The sequence below is a fragment of the Artemia franciscana genome, chromosome 13 (genome assembly GCF_032884065.1).
Source record: "Artemia franciscana chromosome 13, ASM3288406v1, whole genome shotgun sequence".
NCBI lineage: Eukaryota > Metazoa > Arthropoda > Branchiopoda > Anostraca > Artemiidae > Artemia > Artemia franciscana.
Window position 1 is genome coordinate 44,211,626 of NC_088875.1, and position 15,864 is coordinate 44,227,489.

The 15,864-nt window shown below is 36.9% G+C and overlaps 1 protein-coding gene across 2 annotated transcripts in view; it reads left to right on the forward strand.

The window, feature by feature from the left end:
• Positions 1-15,864, forward strand: part of LOC136034974 (junctophilin-1-like) — a 195,957-nt gene that overhangs the window by 136,021 nt on the left and 44,072 nt on the right. For both annotated transcript variants that reach the window (XM_065716536.1, XM_065716537.1), the window contains exons 7-8: positions 1,709-1,884; positions 12,488-13,039. In XM_065716536.1, the coding sequence (XP_065572608.1) occupies positions 1,709-1,884; positions 12,488-13,039 (728 nt within the window). The remainder of the gene's footprint in view (positions 1-1,708; positions 1,885-12,487; positions 13,040-15,864) is intronic.

Consider the following 15,864-nt stretch of genomic DNA (forward strand, 5'->3'; position numbering starts at 1 on the left):
CCTCCAATTTTTTGGTCACTTAAAAAGGGCACTAGAACTTTTCATTTCCGTTAGAATGAGCCCTCTTGCAACATTCTAGGACAACTGGGTCGATACGATCACCCCTGGGGAAAAAAACAAAAAAAAAACAAAAAAACAAAAAAACAAAAAAACAAAAAAACAAATAAACACGCATCCGTGATCTGCCTTCTGGCAAAAAATGCAAAATTCCACATTTTTGTAGATAGGAGCTCGAAACTTCTACAGTAGGGTTCTCTAATACGCTGAATCTGATGGTGTGATTTTCGTTAAGATTCTATGACTTTTAGGGGGCGTTTCCCCCTATTTTCTAAAATAACGCAAATTTTCTCAGGCTCGTAACTTTTGTTGGGTAAGACTAAACTTGATGAAACTTATATATTTAAAACCAGCATTAAAATGCGATTCTTTTGATGTAGCTATCGGTATCAAAATTCCATTTTTTAGAGTTTTGGTTACTATTGAGCCGGGTCGCTCCTTACTACAGTTCGTTACCACGAACTGTTTGATATAGGATTCTTTGGTGATTCAGCTCTGATAAGTGCTGTATCATCAGGATAAATTTTGAATATCTGTATCTTCTCACAGGCAGCTGGCTTCTTTGAGGAGGCCAAAGGCACCGCATTGAAAACATTTTGAATTTTTTTTTTTGGAAAAGGTCCCTTTCCAAATCCCCCTTCCACTTCTTAAAAATAATGTGCAAGTCAACCCCAGTGACAGTATTGTTAGGGAGATTCTTGCCTAGCTGTCTCTGACTACACTTACTTCGACAGGAAATCTTACCTCTCAGTTTCTTGGACTAAAGGGTTATTATAATCTTCTGGCGCGAATACATTGATGGGTAATGATAAATATATTCCTTTAAATATCAAGTTAATTTCATTTAATTTCACTTACTTGCTTTTTCTGACAAACTCAATAGGAACTAAAATATTATCATATTCTTTTTACATCTATATAAGATTGGTTAATGCTATAAAGTTTGGTTAAAAATATATCAATAAAGGACTGAAATACGATTAAGTATATTGCAAGATAGAAGGGAAATTATCTAATAAATTCTACGAACATTGATAGAGATCCATGAATTGCTAATTACCTCTTAATTAGGCAAGCAGAAACGATAATGAGTAGCAAGAAATGCTTTGGCTAGTTTGGGGTTATAATTGGCTAATGCTGTGAGATTCATTGATTGCTGATTATGGAATTGTTAGGCGTGAATAAAGGACCACATGCCGTAGGAAACAATTTGGCTTATTTTAGGTTGGCTAATTATAACTAGCTAATAGTATGTAAAATATTAACTGCTGGTCATCATTTAATTAGGTGTGGACACAGGAGCCCCAGAAGTAGGGAAAGCTATGACTTATTTCAATTTAGCCAATTATTATTGACTAATAAGTTGAGGTCCATTAATTGCTAGTTATCATTTAGTGAGGTGTTGACAAAGGACTCAGACCATTATGAAACACTCCGAATAATTTCAGATTAGCCAATTACAGTTGGCTAATAGTATAAAATCTAACTATCTAAAATTACAAACTGATGTTTATCTTTTGATCAGACTTGGGCAGAAGATCACAAGCAGTAAGAAACGCTTTGGCTCATTTTAGATTAGCCAATTACAATTGGCTAATGGTTTAAAATCAAACTAACTAAAGTTACTATATGATGTTTATCTTTTGATCAGGCATGGACAGAGGATCACAAGCAGTGAGAAACGCTCTGGCTAATTTGGTAAAACCAAATGCAGCAGCTCTTTCTTCCAATGATTCAAATGCCATACCATCCGACACTATTAGTGGATACCCCAATAATATTGGAAACGGTCCAGAAAGGATGAAAATGGATGAGGCTATACTAAACGTAAGTGAATACTAATCCTAAGCTTAAGAGCTCAACTTCTTAATGCGTACTTGGCATAATTTAAAGGTAAGCAGTATCTGCCTGTGCGCCGAGCATTCCTTTAACATGGGCATATTTGTTGAATTCGGGGACTCTATGACTGTGGATCTAAAATATATATATATCTGAAAGTCATCAACGATTTCATTCACGTAGCTCAACAACTTCCTTGAAGATATCAAAGAATTTAATGTCTAAGAATGTATTGTTTATCCCTATTTGTACATGCATTTTAATCTGTGCAATTAACCTGGGAGCTTTTTAATCAACCTTTTAAATTCTTTGGCCTAGACTACAATTCCGCTATTAAAGAGTGCTTCTATTTTCTGATTCTTAAGTCAGAATTGTTCTACAATAAATAAACTATAAATAGTTTTTTAAGCAATTCAGCTTAAAAAACTAACTTTACAATAAGAAGTGAAGAAAAAAATTAAATGAGTAAAGATTAACTCAGAAGTCAAACTAAAGACAAAGAGTAATTACTATGAATAAAGAAGTGAAACCAAAAACGAAAAGGAATCGTAAAAACAATGAATTCATAACTTAAAATAAGCGGGAATTACCGCAAATAAATGTTTTGGTACTACCCTCCAAAGGATGCCCACTCTCACAGTTCATTTTTCCCTCTAACTAAAATGAAGCACATTCCAAAAAGTTTTGACTTACAAGTCTTCATAATAATATTAATTAAAAAATGCTTCTTAATCTTATTTGAAAAAATGCATATAAATTACCAATGTATTTTGTGATGGAACTTATTTGTGATGTAATGGCTAAATAACACTCAATTTAAGAAGTTTGTTTAGTTATCAGTAAAATAAAATGACACCTTTAAGTTAAGAAATATTGAGGAGACGGCAACGGTACTGTACATGTTTTTTTTAGTAATTTCTCTATTTTATTTAAATTTTATTTCATTTGTTCGGTGAAGTTTATTTTGGTTTTTGGCTCTGTCGTTTTTTTTAATTTCAGAAATTTCTGCTTGTTTTAAGGTTGACTTCTTATGTGAGTCAATTTCTCCTTAGTTAAGCTTTGTATCACTCTTTAATTTTTGTTGAATTAGTTCAAATTTAATTTATGTTCTGTTTTATATAAATATGATTCATGCACGTACTAATGCTATTAATCTTTGTTGATAAATCATTTTTAAGATATCATGCAATTTTAATTAAAATTTGTTACATGATAGCAGTAGTTGTAGAGGTAATAGTCACTGTGGCAGCAATCAGAGCAGTCAGGGAAAGAGTAGTTGTTGCTGAGGTGATCATGGTAAAAGTAGAAGTGGCAAAAATAGTCCACGAGGCTTTTTCTAAAGACGATTGACATTCGCTCTTCAAAATTGACGCTATTTTAATGTGTCAGTTTGTTTTATTGATTAATATTGAGCCATCTTGAAGCATTTCCAAAAGATTTCCTGAATGATCATGATTTAATTGAGGGTCAGCCTGTTTTTAAGCCCAAAATTAAGGGAAAAGGTCTCAGCGACGTGTGGCTCTTTATTTGTATTGAATCAAAGCACTTGCTTCGCAATGCTAAACAAGACATTAAAATATGTTTTAAAGCCTCTAATTTGAATCATGTGACCGCTATTTTAGCAAAAGTGGCTCTGATAATAGTAGTCATGACGATAGTAATCAAAGTTGGAGCAGAAGTTGTAGAAGTAGTTGTTGTTGGAATAGGAGTAGTACGATAATAGTAATACTGGTAATAATAGCAGTTTGGTAGTTTTGGTTATAATATCTGTTGCTAAGAGTAGTCGTAGTGCGAGTGCTTGTTGTAGGATTAGTTATGGTAGGAATACTCATGATGAAAGTAGTCGTAACAAGATTAGTGATAGTAGAAAAATTTGTGGCATCAGTTTTTGTACAGCGCTTGTACAGTAGGAGTAACTTTAGCAGTACTAGTAGTCTTGCCAGAGCAGTCGTGGTATAGGGACAGTAGTAGTAGTAGTAGTAGTAGTAGTAGTAGTAGTAGTAGTAGTAGTAGTAGTAGTAGTAGTAGTAGTAGTAGTAGTAGTAGTAGTAGTAGTAGTAGTAGTAGTAGTAGTAGTAGTAGTAGTAGTAGTAGTAGTAGTATTAGTAGTAGTAGTAGTAGTGGTAGAAGTAGTAGTAGCAGTAGTAGTAATAGTAGTAGCAGTAGTAGTAAGGAGTGGTCACAGTAAAAGCAACAGGGATATCAATAGTAGCCATTGTAGCTTGGGTGGGTGCTTTTTGCAAAGCTAATTGGTTTTGTGATTAGATGCGTTTCGTAAAGCCAAAATTCCTTAAATCATTTTTATCTCATAAATTCAATTAATCAAATCGAGCTTTGGGCAGTTATATTGGTATTTTTAGGATGAATAACCGAATGATCCCGAACGACCATATGCTCAACGGTACATTATGTCTGTTTTTGCGAAGTTAGAGGACTAGGGAGGGAGCTTAAATTTTGAAATGGAGAATTTTCGCAGAGCTGTTTTTTATATTCCCGTGGGGCTACACGCATCATGTTGCTCCACGAGGTATATTGTCGGACACTTCAATCATTAAGATTAAAATGATCAGCTTGAAAGCTCAATCTCATGCACTGTAATGCTTAGAGGGGGGTGCACGTAGGGTGCAAGAGCGGCATAATGCAAAGCTAGACACCCTGTTTTCGGTTTCTATTATTTAATTTTCTGTTATTTGAATGAGTCCCATCTAAATTTTCTGTATTCTTCAGCTATGTATGATGCCCCCTCCCCCCAAAAAGTACCAGAATATGTCACTATTTGCTAGGCCTATAATAGAAATATTACAATCAGACTGTATACAGCCCTAAAAATAAACTCAATTAGCCATTGAATCCACCATTTTCCTGGCAGAATAGTGTGTTGTAACTGTTTGTTTAAATAAATACATGTGAAGGTCATTTATTAGAAAGAGTTCTGCTTTACTATCTTAAAAGATGAAGATAGGAATTCACAAATCAAAAAAAGCAAAATTTATTCCTGAATTTTTTGTCTTAAGAGAGGCTAAGCAGATCAACACACACAAAAAAAATAGCACTAACAATCAATTTGAGCTCACTCTTATTCGAAGATTTTTTGTTAATAAGTCTCTTACTTCAAGTCTTCTTACTTCATCCTTCAAGTAAAAATTTTGAGGTCCACTTGGCCCCTTAAGAGTCTCTGAAAGAATTAGTTTGATGCCAAAAACTGTTGTCGAGATATTTCATATATTTTATTTTGATAACCTGGTACTGCATAGTTTCTTTTGATTTACATCACTATTTTTGGTACGAACAGATTCACAGCAGCCGTTTTTTGAGAAAGAGACGTATATCCAAAAACACAGTTTTGAGAAAACTGGGTTCAAAAATTTCAGAAACATCACTTCACTGGAGAGCAAATAAGCCTGTAGTAAAGGCTTTTAAGCATAATTTAGGGTTTTTGATACTACAGAAGTCGATAGGTGGCTTTTCAAGCATATCCGAACTTAGGATGTTATCCATTTGGTCTTTACGTCTCTTTCACTAGAAACTTGAAAAACATACACCCTTCTGAACAAACGAAAATTGAATATACATCTCTTTAGTTTTCTAGTCAGTTGGATAGAAGTCTTTTGCTTATATGATCAGTTGGATGTACGTCTGTTCACGCGAGTATGGCAAGGCTGGATTTACACCAAGTTGTTGAAGAGCTAAGTGATGGACAATGTATTTATTTCAGGTCAAAAAGATCAAAAAAATAAAGAAAGTATACACTAGCTGATTGACCCCAACAAGTCTTCACTCCCTGCTGACTTTGGCATCTTTTGCCAAAAATCGCGATTAAATCGTTTTCCCATCAAGGGAACTAGCTTCTCAAGTATGATGGCAAGTTTTTCACTCTGTACACCTCTTGGCTTTGACATCATCGAGGGGAAAAGTTGACAATCGAACCTTCGCTGTAGGAAATCCCATTCTTGAGGAGGTTCGTCCAAGTCAGTTTTCACAGACATGGTTTGTTTGCCTCTGACAAAAGAAACCTGCATAATATCAGCTAAGTTACATGGTATTTTTTTCGTGTTTCTTCCTGACTTCCACAATCTGAATCTCCAAAACACATTTTCAGGATTTCATTATTCCTCTGGACTTGGAAAATCCGCTCGTTTAGGCTATGGAAAGAGCATGCGGCTTTAGTGCGACGAATCTTTGACTCGATGTTGGCATTGACTGTGTCTGCACCCATGTGACTATGGCCTTTTGTCAAGTAATGAAGATCAATTCGATTGATTGTGCTTTCTGAGGCATTGACAATCTGAACCAAAGCAGTGTATAGTGTCCAATTTTGTTTTGGGCGGTACAGTTGTCACAGTACAGTATGATGTCTTCCACTCAAAGAGCAGCCTGAACTTCAACGAATTTGTGAAGAGCACTTGCAATGTTCTTCATTGCAAGAATTCATTGCAATGTTCTTCATTCTGCATTTCTTCAGAAAATTTCCTCGTGCCAAGTCACACAATACGAGGGACAAGTCGGGTTCATTCTCCCAACTAATGCAAAAGTCTAGTTGAAGGTCAGGAGATGACTGATGGAAAAAGCGTCTTTTGAAGACTGTATCGTGGGCAGAAGAAGGATCTTCTGCGTGTTGAAGCTGTAAACCCTTTCGGTGTTTTTCCATACACGATCGGCGTATGTAGTGTAAAGGTTCCTCACATTTTTTACTTCTCTTGATGCTTTTTCCAGCTTTGTTACCTCAATTTCAGAGGCTGATCCGGCACTGATTTTGGCTGATAAGTGTGAGCAGGTATCACCTTCATCAATAGAAGGTATTTTCAAGGAGACATATTATTTCGTCAGTTCTTTTCGATACATATTCAGACCAATCTCCACCCTGGAATTTTTTTTAAAATTCTTTACTAGGAAAGTAATGGTAATTTCCTTTGAGAGATACTTCATGTTAGGACAGTGCTCGCGCCTATAATGCGTCATAGAAGGCTCAAATGTCATAATGTGTCGTCTAACGAGCATTCTTTGTGCTTCTCCATAAATCTATGCATGCTCACGCAGAGGATCTTCTGCGTACTTGCAAAGAACATGCTGAATGATCTTGTTGGATTTCGGGGGGTAGCCCAAGATTGCCAAAACGTTTGTTTTCAGACCTGCTTCAGTTCAGAATCAACTGGGAAGTAAAACATTGTAGATTTGTTCTTTCTGATGGAAGAATTTTCTAAAATTTAGACTCGCCTTTGCTTTGGCTTGCTGGCTGTGGTGTAAGGCTTAAGCCACTTGAGTTTCTGCTCAAATCCCAACGACCAGAAGGATTGATTTAGCCTTTCTCGCAGCTCCTCAGTAATAAGTGAGCACTGAAGCTTACACTTCTCCAAACCACACCAAGAGAGAATGGGTCTTTCTTTGATCAAAAACAATTCGTTGTCAATCTCAATAACTGGTTCTGCAGCTGGCTAAATATGCAAACTTGTGGATGGACTAAGTTCATTTTCACTAATAAGTGACCTGGGCCTGTCGGCTTCACTGTCAAGTAGTCCCTGTGCTAACGGCAGGACATCCTCAGCAGCATCAGCTGAGAAGACTTGGATAGAAGACAAAGTAGAAGTATTTTTCATCGACAGTGTCTGATCCTCTTGGATGTCTCGTGAAAACGCTGATACTACCAGATTTAATGCTATTGGCAGGACATTTTCAACAGCGTCAGCTGAGACAACTTGGATAGAAGAAAAAGTGTAAGTTGTATTCATCGAGAGAGTCTGATTTTCTTGGATGTCACTTGATAATGCTGCTGATACTGAGAGACTCAAGCTGTCTAAATTGCCTCGCAAAGCATGATTGACAAAGGGTGCGAAGCTCATATAATTTGTTTCACCAATAATATTTGTTAGCCCGGAAATTTCAATATCTTCTACTTCTCCCTTGGATGCCAAAAGCTCTAAATCCATATGAACATCAAAGGTTTCTTGAAGTGTCAGCCGCATCTCATACTCCGAGTTCATCTCAGTTCTCCCCCCGAGAATATATGTTTCAGTTAATCGAGATTTTTTCGTGTCACCAATCTCTTTGTCGTGCAAAATTTCAGCTTCGCAATGTTCCGCAACGATTCCAGTACCGTTTATATCTTGAATTGTTGACTGGTTGAAACTGGATACATCCAGCATTTCAATTTTTGCCCTAAAAGAAAAACAAGATAGTTCCAACTCAGGAAATTGCTACCGAACAGCTGCTATTTATAGCGTTTTTGCTTGCCAATCACTTTCAGTTTTGCTTTCCAATTACTTCCAAACAACTAACAGTATGAGTGTAACATTTCTCAGTCACCTTTATTCCAAGGCGACCGTCCGTCTACTCGTTGACGTCCCAGCTAAACTCTTCCCAGTCCGCTGACTGGCCTGGAAGCAAAATTTACAAAGCATTTTGCCTATCTTCCCAATCACTTCACTTCTTGTAGAACCGATAAGGCATATGCATTAATAACGACATAATATTTCAGTGAAAAGGACCCTCAACCCCTGATTACCACTTGTCATATAGTAAAAGAGAAGTAAACTAAGCGAAACAGTAAAGCCATAAATCCAACAGGACTGCACAAGTAAGACAACTAGACTGGAGTGAACTAAGTGCTAATCGAGCAATCTTAAAGTTTAACTGAAAAGCCAACTTATTTTTGTATCACTCAACTAAATATACTTCATTATGCTGATTGTGTTAAGGTTTTTTTTTCACTCTTTGCTGTAATATAATGTTCAGAATATCTAAAGTCGCCCTCACAGCGCAAAATCCTATATTACACCGAAAAATCAATTATCAGCATAAAACTTCTTTTTTGTGGTCAGTGGTCAGCTCCAGGAAGTTTGGCACAATGCGTAAACTGTCGTTTTTCGTGAATTGTTTTCGTGAACTGTAAAATAGTTTTTTTTCGTGATACAACACAGACAAAAGCACATAGAGCTTTCACAAACCACAGTGAAATTCCACTATTTGAAAATTGGCTATTCATGAATAGCTGAATAGAAAAGTAACGCATTTGCATCGGGTCTTCAAGCATCTTTAAGTTAATAAGTCATGGGTACCTAAATTCCCAATCACATTCCTTTTCAGTTAAACTTTAACAAAGACAAATCAGACTTCTCCTTACCTTTTGACAGCTATGTCATGAGCCTTTTGGACCATGGTCTGAGCTCTTTGAGGCATGTTCCTTCACACAGCTTTGGATGAACTAAGACAAGCTCACGAAAACCTAAATAGTTATGACTTAGCTCTACGATCGAAACAGACGAAAGGTGCCCTAGTATCCAACTGAGAGAGACGCATGTCAACCAACGTTTATAATACGATCATTTGAAACAGACGTAAGTGCGTTTTCTTGGTAAAAGACAAAGACGTATGTCCAGCCACGTGACAAAGGAATAAGCTTTGATTGGGTTTAGGATATACGTCTTTTTCAAAAGGAAAAGTTGGAAAAAGCAAGAGAATTTGTAGATATACGTCTGCTCAACTTATAAACCGTTTAACTTAGACAAACACAGATGGCACCAATGGAAAGAACGCGAAAATTTACCAGAGAAAGTACTAATATCTCAATTTCTTCCAAAATGACGTTTACGTCTGTTTCACAAAAAACGGCTGACAGTGTCTTTAAATCTGTCTCTGCTCTCAACCCTTCTGTAAAAAATTGTGGCTCATTTGATTGCAGAACACCCCCTGAAAATTTTTTGACTTTCAAGCTGCTCACGGGGATTACGGATACCTACCTACTATTATGACCTGGGTATATACAGTGTCTTTCAATTTACATCGTTACTTCAAAGTGAATAGACCTTTGCTAACCCGACATGGGTTAAAAAGATCAAATCTTTTCCGCAAACTGAAGACGGAATATAATTTTTCTCATCCCGATATTTGAAGTTAAAATTCAGGGACCACGTGCCCGCCCCTCTTCTCAAAGAAGAAAATTCCTAGAAGTTTCAACTTGACCTCTTACAAAGTTCCTAATATGTTAAAGATGTAAAACTTTGAAAACCTGGCAACATAATAATAGTGTCTTTTAATTTACCCCACTACTTTTTTGTCAATAGGTTATAAGTTCCAAAGGAGCGTATAGCAGAAATATACTCTGTAGATAGGAGACAAATTATTTTACCACTTATCCCTCCCCAAGCACAAAAGTTCATTTAATTGCGTCATGTCCCCTTCCTTTTCTCAACAGTGCCTGACAGTTTCAACTCTATTTCCAAAGCTGTTCCCGAGATATCATAGATGTACTATTTGGATAACCAAGATATACTCAGTGTCTTTTAATTTACCACTACCCACCCTCAAAGTCAAAATTTGAGGTCTATTTGATCACCTCAGTACTCCTTGAAAGCTCTAACTCAGTTCCCAAAGCTATCTCCATGGTATTTACTTAATTTGAAAACTCGGTTCAGCGTATTTTGATTTATTGAAAAACTTGTTTTGTTTCACAAGTTAATTCTTTGGATACCCTGAAAATAATGGCCTAGAGAACGATGTTAGTGACCTCCTAGTTGGTCGGAGAGGAAGACCAAACATGGCCGCCATTTCTTCTAAAACCTGTCTGCGAACAACGAGTAATTTGCATAATTTAAAACTATTGCCGCTAGGGCTTTGGTGGTGATGTCAATTACGAAGGTATACATAGACGTTTCTGACAGATTCTTGATTCAATATCAAACGAATTACAAGGGGTGGTAGCAAAAAAGGGCACAGGGGATGTTATTTGTCCAATAATTCTTTTTGGTCATCAAAAGGGAGACTACAACTGTCGATTTCCAGTTGAAAGAACAGATTTCTAAGTTTCTTTAGCCACGTCTTCTATGTGAAGTGGCTGGGGAGAATTGTTGTAGCCTTTCTTTGGCCCTTAAAGCCGTCCTGGCTGAGTGGGTTGGTGCGCTGGATTCGGGATCCTTTGCCTGAGAGGACACGGGTTTGAATCCCAGTGTACCCAATTCTTTGGTTTGGGACGGGTGTCAGTGGTGTGACCCTGTAAGCTTAGCCAGAGTCGACCCAGCTCTAAATGGGTACCTGGAGAAATCTGGGGAAGGTAAACAGGAAGGGTGTGCGAAAGCACAGGATGGCTGGCCCCCAACCCCCCATTGCACTTCCTGGCTGAAGGGCCAAGAAACGGAGATCAGCACCGCCGGTAAGGACTGTAAAGTCTAATGCCGTATCCTTTACCTTACCTTTTTTTTCTTTGGCCCTTAGTCGTGTCCCACTCTGGAGGGAGTCAGTTTTTGCAGTTTGGGAGTCCTTCTTCTTTGGGGTCCTCCTTGCCCCAAGGACTTAAGAACAAGTTTTTGAGCTGACTAGAAAACAGTTTTTCTGGCATCTTTTTGAACTCTCTTTCATCTGAAGTGACCCGGGAATAATTATTTGACAGTTTCTTTGACCCTTTTTCCGGCCCCACTTAGGGGCAAACCAATTTTTTTTGTGTATTTGTCCTACTTAGGGGTCTCTCTCAGTCCAAGGACTTGGTTATAGCCTTTTAGTTTTGAGCTGATCAGCAAAGAAGTTCTTTGGCACCTTTTTGGGCTCAAATTGTTCGTTTGGCTGGACATTATGTTATTTTTGGTGCATAAGGCTCCTCTTTGCCCACGGGCTTATGGCCGTAATTTTCAAACTGATCAATAAGAAAACATTTTTTGGCTCTTTTCTGGGCTCGCTAGCTCTACTCCCTCCCACGAAAAGTAGGCAATTTGATTTTGACAATAATCCCTGAAAGTTTCGAGCCACTGGATACACAAGTTCGTACTAGACATTTTTTTTAGTATACACCCTATCTATCATCAAATAGTAATTTTAATAGTTAATGGCCCATGCTTCCCGACTGTGTTGGAGTCATGTCACACCTAAAGGCACATATTTCTACTATTCTGAACAAAGTGACTATCTAAAAATTATGATTGAAAGTCTTTGGTAGTTACGTGAGGAGAGAGAGGGGTTGACAAAAGGCACCAAAGGGGAGCTTTTCACCCCCAGCTATTTTGCACTCTAAAAAGGTCAATGTTGCCTTCAATTTTTAAACAAAAAACTCGTTCCAAGTTTTTTTTTTACAACCACCTCTTCTGTGTGAAGTGGCCGAGGAGGAAATTAAATAATTCATGGAAGGTACCTGGCTCACCACTTAGGCAACTGTATGACAATGCAACTGATAATTTTAGGTTTTAACACCTTGGATTTGAGCAAAAGTGTATAGAGATTTATTCAACCATGATAAATGGTAATGTGGAAATTTAGCTCTTTCAAGTAACATAACAAGCAACATAATGCCAAAATATTGTTGAGGGAGTGATATGGAAAGTTAATTTTTCCTTCCTCAATTGTTTTATATAATCAAAACTGTTTTGCCCTCTAATTTGATTTTATTTTAACTAATTTTTTTTTATTTCTACAACATTCATCTTTTGTCATATGTCAAACTCACCTGCTAGTATTAACGTACCTGTTGTAATAGATTATATTTAAGACTGTCACAGTTAATTGGGTTTTTCTTGCCACACGTAAATACTGGTACAATTTTCAGTTTCTCATACATGTTCTTTGGGTTAAATGGCCTGTTACTTCCATTTTCTAAGTACCATTATCTTTTCAGACACAGAATCAACCATCTGGAATCCAAAGGCGCCCTAGCGTTGCTGTTGGTGGAGTCCGTGCTCCTATGATGCCACAACCTCATTTGCAGCGAAGTGACTCTGCTTACGACACACAATCTCCAAGTACTCCATATTCCCCTCAAGAATCGTTTGGCAGAAATATGTCTTTTAACAATAACCGACAAAACAAGCAGAATTTTGGAATGGGAGATCCATATAGTAAACAGTTTCAGCAAGATATGTATCGTTCAAATGCTTATCAGTCGAACTCAATGAACTATACCCAAGGTGGTTTTGGTAACCCAAACCAAAAGTACCCAGACCCTCAATACGATATAGATTTTAATCGAGCAAATCAAATGCCCTATAATCAAACGAGTCAACCTAGTTTTAATCATTTTAATGAGCCAGCTCAAGTTTTTTATGATCAAGGTCAAAGTTACAGAAGACCACGTTTTAATCAACAGCCGGACTATAGTCAACAATATGAACAAAATAGTGCTTATGGTGGTGACGATATATTGGATAATGCTAGTACCTACTCATATTCAGTAAGTATAAGCTTTAACCTTATATAATCCTTTTTGTAAGATTAGCTCTATTTACGAAGAAATGAACTTCAGTTTGCTGACCCTTTACAGAACAGCAGCAGTTAACCACAAAATATTAACTCAGTTCATCTGCTTTTTCTCAGATACCTGTAGAGATCTTGTAGAGTGCTAAAGAATGTTCAAAATAGGGTATTTAAGATAATGTGAAGCTGGGCTTAGCAGCGTTATCCAGTAGGTACAAATCATAAAAAATTAAAATAGAAAAATCGAATTAACAGGTAAACTCATTTTGTTCATGGAATTCTTAGTACTACCAGGGATGGATCTTTACTCCGTAAAAAGAAAGACTGGAAAGTGATTAATTTTTTTTAATCTCTTTCGCTTAAACACCTTAGTTTTATTTTATTTTATCCGCTACAGAAAGTATACCTTGGGGATATTTGTGGCGTCATTCATATGAAAAATATTTTTCCGAAGTTAATTATGACACAAAACGACATTTCCAAAGTTGTAACCTATCTAGATCGTTTTTTTCACACCGGAAAACATATAATTATCCCATAACAAACAACATTATTAAACAAAAGTAATCACCAGACGAAGCTCAGTACCCTGGTAAACAAATTATCATTATCATTTATCTGCCGCAATGGCTAGCATCTAAAGCAAAGCAATTAGGAATCAAAGACCTACTTCACAGCTATCAAACGAGAATGTCTTTCTCTAAAAGCCCGGAAACAACTGATTTGTTGACAAACAGGGTTACAACCGGACTAAAAATTTCGTAACTTCCAAAGTCTTAAAAACGTAACTTTTTCATAACTTTTGACAGGAAAGTCTCTTTTCAATGCAGGTACCTTTATTCACTATCAAAAGGGGTACTTGGAAAGGGGAGGTACAGTAGAGAGAGAACAATTTATTTTTAAAATACATAATTAACAAAAAAATATTGCTACCTCCCTAAAAAGCAAAGCTTGTCTGTGGGAGAGGTAGGGAAAACGAAATCCTCAAAACAAAATGAACAATTGGCCACTGACACGACTAATACCATGAGACTAAACAATAAGTATAAATAAAACATCATTACTTTACTTTTCTTCCGGGAACATCATTTATAAATAAATAAATTAACCAAAACACATATTCTATAAAAAGCAGTTCCTTGATAGTTTTTTTCAAAATATATGGGAGCTGCAGTAATCTTAATATCGCTAGTTACACTATTACACCTCCGTTTACCTCTATAAAAAGAACGGAAACACATGAACGGTAAGAAATACGTCTAGGTACAAGGAAGTCAACACTACCCCTTGTATCGTGAGAATCAACAGTAGACTTAATGCACAATAAATTACTAAAGCAACGAGGTTGAATATCCTGCTGCAATCCAAAACTAAACCTCAATAAGTAGAATTCACAAAGGCCTGCAGCTGGCAGCATTTTCAAAGTTAGATAAATTTCCCGAATAGACTGACGAGGAGAAATACCTGCAATATTCCTGACTGCATGGTTTTCTTTAACTTTTATTGATTTAAGGATAAATGGAAAGTAGAGAGCCAAATACCTGAACAATAAAAAACTTCGAAGAATTTCGGAGAAGAAGTCTTAGAAAATTTTGAAGAAAGGCAACTATGTCCATGTACTGGATCCAAAGTTCTCCTGTTGTCTCGTGACTTCGCTCTGATTTAAGAACCAGCAGACAGGCTTTAACCATCATGAGATTTGAAGACAAGATGTGATCAAGAAAAGCTTGTGCATCTATTACATCTCATATAGGTCTTTGATTTCACTAGGCTCAACCTGAATCCTGCATCTGCGGTCTGCATCTGAATCCTCGTCTACAAGTTTCTTTATCAGAATTTAATGAAGTGTTGCGTCTACAATGGTAAAGGATCACACTACTCGATAAACAGCCTTGCCACTTAGAATATAACGAACTGTATCGGAAGCGCACATCAATACAAAGATTTCTTTCAGATCAATCCATTAAAGATCCAATGGCTCCGATAAGCTTATGGATTCCTCCTAGTATAACCACTACTTTTGCAGCACTACTCCCAAGTTTACTGTAGCAATAATCTTCATGGACATAGACCACACTGTTCGGCCTGATGGTCAGTAAATGTTAGTGTAGAAAGGATACAATTTTGTCGCTTGAAGGAAGATCGATCATAGGAAGAAAGAAAATGCTGGCTTTACCGGGATGGTCTCCGACCATGACTGATTACATGGTTTCATTTTAACCTGACCTATTCTACTTGAGATGCCACGACGTAAGCCAAAGAACTTCTAAGTTTGCAGCCTTACCTTCTTCAAATCCTGAATGAAGATGATCATAACACATTGTCGAAAGGTCATAATTGTTTGACTTCCTATGGACGATTCGGATTCTTCCAGCTGCGTTTATGTTCTCAACGGTAACCTCCCACGTAGGGATATTTTTTAGGGTGACATTTAGTCCTGGAGTTGTTTTTGTGTGTGTAATGGGGGGGGGTTAAATGGTTCGCGGATAGTCAAAATACAGAACCGAGTCTATTCTCATGGAGTACATACCAGATTTCCATTTCACAGACTTTATAAAAGTAAAAGTTATTTTTTAAAGTTGCTATTTTAGAAGACAAGACGAAAAAATGTCAATTTCGTCTCGATCGATTTTGACCAGTCTTTATGTTGTAGAGAATATTTTTCCTGTTCAAATGGTATCGAAATCAAAACTTTTGCAATTGCTTGAGGTAACCTCTAATCCCCTAAAATTAACTTAGATTGACTTTACTTGACTTTACATGTTTATTAAAGATTTCCCAAGAGCTCGTGTCAGAAATTGC